This window comes from Branchiostoma floridae, chromosome 4, assembly GCF_000003815.2.
Source record: "Branchiostoma floridae strain S238N-H82 chromosome 4, Bfl_VNyyK, whole genome shotgun sequence".
Classification (NCBI taxonomy): Eukaryota; Metazoa; Chordata; class Leptocardii; order Amphioxiformes; family Branchiostomatidae; genus Branchiostoma; species Branchiostoma floridae.
The window spans coordinates 9911691-9922158 of record NC_049982.1 but is presented as its reverse complement, the minus strand read 5'-3'; the positions used below and the strand labels follow the sequence as shown (position 1 = coordinate 9922158).

Sequence of the window (10468 nt, the reverse complement as noted above, 5' to 3'; positions counted from 1 at the left end):
ACACATACATTGCACAAGTGATCGGGTGTTTACAGTAAGATATCATCGGCTGGAAAACAGCCCGGACGGCGACTCCCATACAGGGTTGTTCCTTGCACAGTAAATTGCGTACGATGTGCAGAGGGCACAGTGTCCTAACCTGCGCTTCAACTCTCTCACCTCACTGTCCTTCTTACGTACATCTGTACATCTGTCCTCTCATAAAAATGCGAATAGGGAACTGAGATTTTAGATCTTCCCTTGCAGCACAATACTCTACCATGATGATGAAATGTTTTATTCTGAAATATATGTGGATTTTTACCTGCTAGGCCACCACATACTCTACCATGCCACCACAACTTCTTCCAGTGGGTCAAGCATCACGTGATTACAACGTCACCCTACATGTTCGAGTATCGGACGCCTTTGGAGCAACATCTTCAGTTACGCTGTATGTACAGGTATGGATATGAAATCATAGTTTCATTGTACATACACATTTATGGAAAATAACGCTAAGGCCGGTTACTAAATGCGAGGACAATGCATAAAACGTCCAAAAATATGTTAGATTACATCATCCATTTTTACAGGTTAATGACCTGCCACCAGAGGAATCCGCTGCCGTTGCCGGACTGTTGACCAGAGGAGAAAACAGCACGCTGAGTAACCTTGTCCGGACAGGAGACGTCCAGGCGGTTTTACAGCTGGCCCGCAGTGTTTCATCTGTGCTCAATGCTGCTCGTGGGAACATGACAGCAGCTGAAACAGAGTCCTTTACAAAGGTGCACGCCTCAGTTTTTTTCTTGATTAAAAGATCTTCTTGGAACCACCATTTATGTATTTACAACATAAACCTGATTGTGATGTTTCTTATAATGTCGACTGATGGTGGTAATGGTGGTAATGGCGGTGATGGTGATGAAGATAATGATGATAATAGTGATGATGATGATGATGATGATAATGAAAATGATGATGATGTTGATGGCGATGATGATGATGGTGATGACAATGATAATGATGATGATGGTGATGATGATTATGGGGAGGAGGAGGACGATGATATTGATAATGGTGGTAGTGATGATGATGACGATGATAACCATTTCCACACCAGATACGCACCGCCATGGTGACCGGCCTGTCCAAGTTCCAGCCCAGATCGATGTCGTCTGTCAACTCGATCGCAGGTAGTCTCAGTCAGGCCACTCGTGCTCCGGATCAGCTGTCAACAGAAACACAGGTGAATTTACCTTCTGTGGAGCATAAGTGGGTCTTGAGTCACATTCACAAAGTCATGTGGCTGTAGATATTATAATTACAAGCAAAGAATTCGAGATTTTCAGATAGTTTTAAAGGCAACAATACTCGAAATTCACGTGTAATATGCCATCCCTTGCCCAACTATTAGGTGGTGGCATCTGGCGTCTTGTCAAACATGGCAAACTTTCTGCGGAGTCAGACACGGGAGGATATCAGCACTGAGAAAGTGGAAGAGTCTGCAGTTTTCATCTTTACAGGTACGTACTGTTGCGCTATCACAGAAAACGTGCGTGAGAGGGGAGGGGGCATTTTCATTTGCGTGGTGTGTCAACAGGGTAAACTGTAAATCCAAACAAAGGTTTTTGCAAGAAGGTTATGTTGATTGTAAGTGCAAACCTTTGGGTTTTGTCTAAATAATATGCATAATCAGACGATTAAGATAAAGCGGGAAAAGTTTTACTATTAACCTACATATTTAGCTTTACACTTTATTTGCTTATTTCACTAAAAAGCAAACTTACATTGTGTAAGTAACGGCTGTGCCTTCCTAAATTGTGTGAATATTTTATACTGAATTAAATAATGAATTATAATTAATTGATTTCACCATGACGTCGACTAATGGCATGCCACTTATTTCTTCTTGCCACTTGTTCCTTCTTCAGCGAGCATAAATGTAATGGCAGGGTCATCACATGCTGTGGAGAAGGCAAAGCATACAGCAGACGCTGGAGGCAATATTCAAAATGTAAGACACGATATACTCATTGATATCACTATGCTTATATGTCAATCTTTTCGGAACGGAATTGTTCCAGCTTGTTAGTTACGGTACGTCTTACACTCTTTGCTTTTCAAGTCATGGCGTCAACACGTTGATATTTATATATTCAAATCTCCAAATAAATCTACGACGTATCGATCACTTGGGATTGTTAGGAACATATGTCAATGTATTACTTATTATGGGACTTGCATTCCAGGTACAACACTCTACAACCGCCATCTTCGATACAATGAATACAATGAACGAGCTTCTGCTTCATGGGAAAAGACCGGGCGAGAAGCCGACAGTTTTTGTTCAGGACGAGTTTGAGATGTCTCTAACGAAACAGAGGTGCAGAAACATGGGCGCCCAAATAGTCAGCACTTCCGGTGGTGCTGGGAAAGCTGGGAGCTGGTTCCGCATTCCTGACACTTCCGTGCTGTTCGGACAAGCGTGTGGGGACTCGGTCGGGTCGGAGGTGGGTCGCGTTAGACCCTTCTTTTCTTCAAGTGTTTGTCTTCCGACCAGACTTGTAACTATTAAACCATGTACATGCGTCACTGTATGTCTTTACTTTTCATTCAAACGTCAATTCTAGATCTGTGTTTATTTGTTTTTTATGGATTGGATATATATGAAATATTAACCTACTCAGATGATAGTCGGTGTACATGTATGTACTTAATGATACTAATTATGTCTTTGAAAAATTAAGACATCAGGGGCGAGTGAAATAGTCCATCCTTTATCTATAGGATGAATAGTCCTGCAAGTTTTCATGAATGTTTTTTTTCTGAAATGCAGAACTACCAAACGACATTGAATCCCTTCGGCTATGCCAGTAACGCCGACATGGTCAAGTCCTCAGTAGCTGCCCTACAGTTCCGGACAGACAGCGGTGCTCTGCCTGTACACAACCTGACCCAGCCGATAGAGGTGGTGACGCCACGGAAGGACGGGGCAGTGGCTGTACGGACAGAACGAGCTGCCACTGCACCCATTGGTCATAATCTGATGACGGTAAAGCCAATGCCCTTATATACACAAGATCTATATCCCATAAATGCTAGACAGTTCGGGTTTTTCTTGTACACATTACCAACGGCTTAAATACAACACTGTGTCCTGTTATCGGGTTCGTCATCGGGTGGAGAGCAAGATCTGATGGCTTGCAAACTTTCTAGCTTTTCGTACAAATTTACTTACCTGATTCCATAGTTATCTTTCATGTAGGAGGCAACGTGTAATGGTCGAGGGTACGTGTTCGGATTGGCTCCCAGAAGTATCGGGAGTCCCCCAGGGGTCAATTCTTGGTCCCCTCCTTTTCTTATTATATATCAACGATCTTCCATCCGTAGTTAGCAACAAAATGGGCCTTTACGCTGACGACTCTAAATGTTTCAAACAGATTTCTACTGTCTTAGATTGTGTATCACTCCAGAGAGATATTGATTGCATGTACGATTGGAGTGATACTTGGCAAATGAATTTTAATCCCGACAAATGTAAAATCCTCACAGTAAGCAGATCTAGAAATCCTATTAATTTTACGTACATAATGAATGACATCGCGTCCTCGAGTCTGTTCCTGAATTCACCGACTTAGGTGTCTTAGCTACGTGGAATCTGACTTTCAATTCTCATGTACATAATATAATTTCGAAAGCAAATTCAGCTCTCGGCTTTTTAAAGAGATCTGTAGGTTTCAATGCCCCTGTAAATGTAAAAAAAATACTATATCTCACTCTAGTCAGAAGCAGACTGGAGTACTGCTCTGTAATTTGGTCCCCCTATACGCACAACCTCATTTCCTCAATCGAAAAAGTTCAAAGACGTGCCTCCAAGTGTATTCTTAATGATTACACAACAGACTACAAGACGAGATTAATACATTGTTCACTCTTACCTCTGTCTTACCGACGAGAAATACTAGATCTATGTTTTTTATATAAGTGCTTACTAGGACTTTACGATATTGATATTGACAATTTTCTTAATCTCCCACATCCCTTTTTAAGAGCACATTCACAAGCTAAACTCATCCCTGGTATGTCACACTACAAACTTTCAGTACTCCTATTTTAATAGAATTGTCGACATATGGAACGCCTTACCACCTGAAATTAGACAATTCCGGCTAAATCCTACATTTTCAACCAATCGTTTTAAGCAGTCCGTTATTGAGCATTACTTCTCTCTTCTGGCCACACATTTTGATGTCCATCTAATAAGCACTTGGACCCATTGTTGCAAGTGCTGATTGGATGAACATCAAAATGTGTGGTCAACCTTCAGTTACATGATTCTCATTTGTTTGTTAACGTTAACCTTAGTTTATCTGATCCCTTGTACAGTTGTTTCGTCTGGGTATTATTTTGTATTTTGCTGTTATTTTGCAAGAATATCTCTATGTAAAGAACTTAGCTTTAATTTGCCCATTCTCTATGTATTATGTTATGTTTTTAACTGTGCTGGAGGTGTGGGTTCTGTAAAGGACGTTTAAATCATCCTGTTGCCCACACCTTGCAGAACTTTTTTTCTGTAAAGTTTAATAAATACATTGTTATGTTTTTTTTGTCTTTTCTTTAATTTGGTCTTAATGTCCTGCTTATCTATGTCTTTGTATTTATCAGCACTGGCGTCCAGGTGGGTTTTGTAAACTTGTAAGAAAAATTGCCATCACTCTGTCCCTAACCCTTTGATTTCAATTCCATCTCACTCCGACGAAGGGCAAGAGCAGTCATCATGTGTCATTAATTCTAACTATACTTGCTTCGCAATAGGTCCACAAGTTCAACGTGACTGGTGAAGGAGCCGTGCACATCACCCTGCAGCCGGATGAAGAAGGTGCCACCGTCCACCTGTACCTCCGTCACCTGGCTCCGCCCACCAGGTCAACGTTCAACTGGACCTTCACACTGCCGCAAGCCCCTGAGCAGCTCTACACCATCCCAATGGACGATAAGAAGGACATACGAGCGGATCCGTACACTGTCCATATTCCCGAGGACGAGATTGACGGTTGGGAAGGAGAATGTTATCTTGGTATGTATCTTTTGAATACATTTCAACTAAGAAAGCACATGTTTGAAGGATAAAGCTACACTGATGGATCTCGTGTAGTGAATACGCCCACCATGTGTAAAGATGTCTAAATTGACCAATATTTACGTGTGTCGCAGGCGTATTTTAGCCTATGGTAGGCTACGGTCTTAGAAACTGGGACATGCTTCTCGACGTAATTACAGAAGCTAGGGAGATTGATGAATTCGTCACGTTCGTGCCGTTGAATTGTAGTACCTTATGATCATGACCTTGAAATTTCACCTACTAGGTGTGGAGTACGTCCCCAAAAATGACAGCGAGAATGTGCCGTTTCGGGACGACACTGACCTGGACATTCGAGAAAGTAACATCACCTTGAACTATACCATCAAGATCTTCACCTCCAAATGCCTCTTCTTTGATGTTAACTCACACCTGTGGAAATCAGATGGTTGTAAGGTAGTGTAAATTTCCTCTTTTTTTGCCATTTCATTGCCAAATTTCTGCAAAGCATTATTTAGCGAGCTAAAAGTGCGTTTCCAACCATGTACAATGTCGACAATGTATGCCACATCTCAAGGTTCATTTTCAACATTACTAAGAAACGAGAAGAAGCCAAACAAATGTATTAGAATAGTTTTAGAACCCATGTTTTAGGCCATGTGTACTGCATCATGACCTTTTATATCTGTATGCCTGTACTTAGCCCGATAGGGTATGAATGTGTTGATTGTGTCCTAACTTTTTACGACTTTCTTAGGTTGGACCCTTAACGAGTGAAAGCCAAACTCACTGCTTCTGCAATCATCTGACGGCATTCGGCTCTGATTTCCAATTCTTCGTGGCGCCAAATTCTCTTAACATCATGGAGGCTCTCAAGGAGTTTAAGAACATCCACGACAACCCGGCTGTAGTGTCCACAATATCGATCATCGTAGGGATTTACCTGCTTCTTATTCTGTGGGGAAGAAAAAGGGATATGGATGATACAAAGAAGGTAAACAACGCTTAACTTCCCTTGGAGTGCAGTACTAGTGGTAGTAACAGTACTGATGCATCCATGCTTGTATACCAGATCCTATCATCTCTTAATGTCGCAGGTTGACTTCGTCATCATTTTTCCTTTAGTTTTCTGTAAATATTAACGTAAGCAAAATCGTTTAACACGACATTTACAAACTTTGAATAACGTCATTAATATGTTGCTTCACGACACGTCTGATGTATGGAACACCATAAAATTGACGTCATTTATGTTTTCTAAGATGGGTGCTACCATTCTGGGCACATCTACAGGGGGCAGTGGCTTGTATCAGATCGTGGTGTTCACAGGAACAAGATCCAACTCTGGAACTACTGCAAAGGTAAGCACCGCATCTTTCCTTCCTTTTAGAAACAAAGTCACTGGCGGTAGACGTTGAACCTGTATGTGATATTAGAGTCAAATGAAGTTCATGCTAACAAACGAAAATCTGTAACGTTAGGTATTTTACTTACAAACAACATACAAACAAACAAACTTGTTTCAGGTTTCTCTCATTTTACACGGCGACGTCGGCGAATCTGGGCCTCATACATTAGAGGACTCCAACCGTCTGACGTTCGCCCGTGGAGGTGTGGACACCTTCCTCGTCACTACGTCACTTCCGGTCGGTGCCCTGGGCCACATCCACGTGTGGCATGACAACTTTGGTGACGACCCATCATGGTACGTTTGCGATCTTAATAAAGGAAATATATTTATCTAATGTTTTTTATAGATTGCTTCGCTGTTGCATTTTTAAATCCAACCATCATATGTTGTTTAGGTACCTTGATAGGATCATCGTGACGGATTTGCAAGAGGACACGAGAAGCATCTTTGTCGGAAACACGTAAGTATCCATTTATATTCTTACTGTATATAGATATTCATTCTAAGAGAGGTAGATCTCCGGCGGGAAGCATGTTTCCGAGACAGGATGGTCGTTTTTCGCTCTCGTCGACGGTCTTGCCGACATTGTTGGTAAGCGATGCCTCCTCTCGCACATACATGCACCTATTGGTGGGCGCAAACTCCTCCTCGCTGGCATCGGAAACCCGTTGGCTCTGATTTGCCTACTCTTTTCTTTCATGGACTGGTGAATCTTTTCCCCTCTGCAACACCGGTCAGAATCGCTGTAGATAGAGACACACCACACCACACTACACGTAGATGGCACTAAGAATGGAATATTCTGTTCAAGCTACATTTTCCAGCAAAATTACTGTAGCCCTTTTGGCGCATGGCCCCTCATCGCATTTTCAATTGTTGTTTTCCAGATGGTTTGCTGTAGAGGAGGGCGATGGAAAGGTGGAACGAGTTCTTCCTGTGGCCACAGATGAACAGCTGACAAGATTCAAAACTCTTTTCTCCTCAAGAACGTCCCGGGACTTCCGTGATGGGCATCTGTGGTACTCTGTCATTGGTAGACCGGTGCATAGGTTAGGAAAAGCTAAGTTCTCTTTATATACAAATGTATCAAATGAAACAAACGTGGATCGTGAAGACCAGACGTTTAAGGTATCATCCACACTCCCCAATCACTGACGAAATTTAGTGCATGCTACATGGAACATCTGATCGCTTACAATTGTATCCCGCATATGGTGCTTGAGTATCTGTTACGTTGTGTATCTTCTTACCTGATTGTGTAAAAAGATAATCGCTACCTTTATAGTTCTCCCCAATGTAAAGAATAACTCTCCTTGTTTGAATACTTTCCTTGAATGATTTGCACAATTTACCACTCTTCCTGCTCTTTCGCATTCAGCACCTTCACACGGGTGGAGCGCATCTCCTGCTGCCTGTCCCTGCTGCTCTGCACCATGGTCGCCAACATCATGTTCTTCGGGAAGGGTGAAACCTACCACCGACCGCCTCCTCTTGATATCATGGGATTCCAGGTCCAGCTCTCGATCTCATGGGCAGAGGTATAACGCAATACAAGAAACGCTTAACGTTATATCGTAATGCGTCGTTTTGAATGATTTATATAATTCATGAATTTAACGTGCAGTGGCGATGGAAAAAGTGACATGAATGTCTGAATTTGGAATTGCTGCGTCGAAGTCAAATATAGTGTCTACTAGTATCATGTATAGTATCATGTTTTACTCGACTTCAATACAATTTTACTTTAAACAAGGTATTTTAGTGCATTTCTGATAGGCTATTTTGCTAATATCAGGTCATCATTGGGATAGAGAGTGCCCTGCTGGTGTTCCCCGTGAACCTGCTGATCGTGCAGATCTTCCGCCACTGTGCGCCCAGGTCTCCTCGGGAACAGCGGAGGGTTGGATCAGGTCAGAGATGCTGTGATTCTCAGCCAGCATGTGTTTTTAAATATAGTAACGTTATCCCAAAATAACTTCAACCATGTTATTCACTCTGCTAAGAATATCACTGACTTGACTAAAAATGACTACATGGCAGTTCGGTGAAATGCTAACTTAAATTGGTCAGCATATTGTCTGTTTATCTTAACAGGAGGTCGAGGTTCTAAGAAGGCAAGAGGCTGCTTGTTACCGTGGTGGTTCATTGTCTTTGGTAAGTAACGATACATAAAGTACTTTACTTTACTGCGTTCTTTCAGAAGACTTTTGAAGGCATTTGGTAGATTTCATTATGGTTATTGCACCATCTACCATGTCTTTTTTCCTTCCCCAGCCTGGTTCCTGGTCCTTGGCTCCTGTGCGGCCTCGGCGTTTTTCACCATCCTGTACGGGTTCGAGTACGGGCCTGATAAGGCAGAGGCGTGGCTTCTCACCTTCCTGACGTCATTCTTCTTCGACATCCTCATCACACAACCCATCAAAATCATCCTCATCGGACTCTTCATCGCACTCGTAGTAAAGGTGCTGTGTTTATTCTTGCCCTTTTAGACCGTGTTTCATGAGATAACACATGGCATTTCGTAAAGATTATGGTGATAATCATGAAACGGTAATACTATTCACCCATTATTTATCATCTTAATGCAAAAGACTACATGACCCATGAAGCTATCTTAAGTTGTTAGTATAATAACGATGAACAAAGTAGGTAATGCTATTCTATATATAAAGAAAGCATGACGTGTTTCTGCAGACGCCTGACGCTGGACTCGACTACGTCCCCCCAACGCCCCTGCAAGATGACGAGGAACATCTCAACCCTTTTATGCAGGTCGTTACATTTTCATCATGTTCCTCGAATTAAAATCCTAACTATGCCTTTTCTATCACCATCCTTTTCATCTATTTCTAATTTTTACAAGATTTACTGAGAAAACATTTTTCCAGGTACCCCAAAAATCGGTCCCACCTGACAGCGCCGAGCTGGACAAAGCCCGAGAGTGGCGGTTTGTAGAAATAGGGCTGCGACAAGCTCTGCACGAACTGGCGTTCTACCTTTTCTACATCCTGGTCCTACTTGTGGTTGCCAATGGCAACCGTGACGCCAACATGTACCACATGACTCGCAGCATGGAAAGCATCTTCGTCCCCACGTTTAAAGAGGTAAGCATATGCTGCGACAAAACATGTTCCCATTTACAAGACAGGATACGTTTCCGTATACGCACTATATCCCTGTCAGACATATTCTATACATGAAATGTCCGGAAATCGACCCTTTTCGCACAGTGAGGTTTTCTTTTAACTACAAAAATGAACGACAAGAAGATCTTGCTTACTCTTCAAGAACAATTATATTCTTTACGCCAAAAATTAGTTACTCAAGCAACTGGATATGGTTTTGGAAACGGTCAGACGTTTCGGATAGATCCAAATCCTTCGTCAGTGACACTGACCAAAACCATATCCAGTTGCTTGAGTAACTACTTTTTGGCGTATCTTATTACCTGGATGTCTAACCTACATCGACGAATTATATTCTTTGTTTGGAAGTTTCGTATCTAGGCAAAGATTTAGAACGTCATCGTTTGTTTTTCTGCCCAGATTACCTCCCCTGAAGAGTTCTGGAGCTATGTGAAAACGTCTCTCCCAAGTGAAGTTGGTAAAACGTCCTGGTACAACGGTGACTTGTTCCCTCTACATGGAGTTCTACAGGACAGAGTATCGCACCTTGTGGGTCCTATAACCCTCCGGCAGGTTCGTGTGGGTCCAGGTAGGCTTTTATTGCATACATTGATGTTTGATAATTGTAAATTTTGATTGAAATAATTGACATCTACTATGTAAAAGAACTCATCGTCTCGAGCTCCCCAACAAAATGCTTTCCGATTAAATGTTTTCTTGTTATATGTCATGTATCATGTTTTGTCGAGTGGTGCCGTCAATATATTGTAAGACAGTTTGCTTGAGTGTGGAACCACTGTGCACTGGATGTCCCTTTCATTGTAAAAATGCTAACCTTAGTCTTCGATCATTAGGTGGAGCGTGTCGCGT

At 42.1% G+C, this 10468-nt stretch overlaps 2 protein-coding genes across 2 annotated transcripts; both read left to right on the top strand.

The window, feature by feature from the left end:
- The first annotated feature begins 328 nt into the window (after positions 1 to 328).
- Positions 329 to 6807, top strand: LOC118413557 (polycystic kidney disease protein 1-like 2). The gene is made up of 12 exons (XM_035817082.1): positions 329 to 443; positions 576 to 767; positions 1103 to 1228; positions 1397 to 1505; positions 1914 to 1996; positions 2232 to 2492; positions 2819 to 3034; positions 4798 to 5059; positions 5349 to 5518; positions 5820 to 6056; positions 6325 to 6423; positions 6589 to 6807. Exons 1-12 carry the CDS (start codon positions 330 to 332, stop codon positions 6805 to 6807), a joined length of 2088 nt encoding a protein of 695 aa, XP_035672975.1. The 5' UTR covers position 329.
- Positions 6808 to 6856: 49 nt separating this feature from the next.
- Positions 6857 to 9320, top strand: LOC118413556 (polycystic kidney disease protein 1-like 2). The gene is made up of 7 exons (XM_035817081.1): positions 6857 to 6933; positions 7361 to 7522; positions 7852 to 8011; positions 8269 to 8383; positions 8568 to 8627; positions 8748 to 8935; positions 9168 to 9320. Exons 1-7 carry the CDS (start codon positions 6857 to 6859, stop codon positions 9276 to 9278), a joined length of 873 nt encoding a protein of 290 aa, XP_035672974.1. The 3' UTR covers positions 9279 to 9320.
- The last annotated feature ends 1148 nt before the right edge of the window (positions 9321 to 10468 follow it).

Coding starts and splice junctions, on each gene's coding strand:
- LOC118413557 (XM_035817082.1), top strand. CDS start 330: ATGCCACCACAACTTCTTCCAGTGGGTCAAGCATCACGTGATTACAAC. Junction 1,997..2,231: donor CTGGAGGCAATATTCAAAAT/GTAAGACACGAT, acceptor CTTGCATTCCAG/GTACAACACTCTACAACCGC. Junction 2,493..2,818: donor GGGACTCGGTCGGGTCGGAG/GTGGGTCGCGTT, acceptor TCTGAAATGCAG/AACTACCAAACGACATTGAA.
- LOC118413556 (XM_035817081.1), top strand. CDS start 6,857: ATGTTGTTTAGGTACCTTGATAGGATCATCGTGACGGATTTGCAAGAG. Junction 7,523..7,851: donor ATTGGTAGACCGGTGCATAG/GTTAGGAAAAGC, acceptor TTTCGCATTCAG/CACCTTCACACGGGTGGAGC. Junction 8,936..9,167: donor TCATCGCACTCGTAGTAAAG/GTGCTGTGTTTA, acceptor GTGTTTCTGCAG/ACGCCTGACGCTGGACTCGA.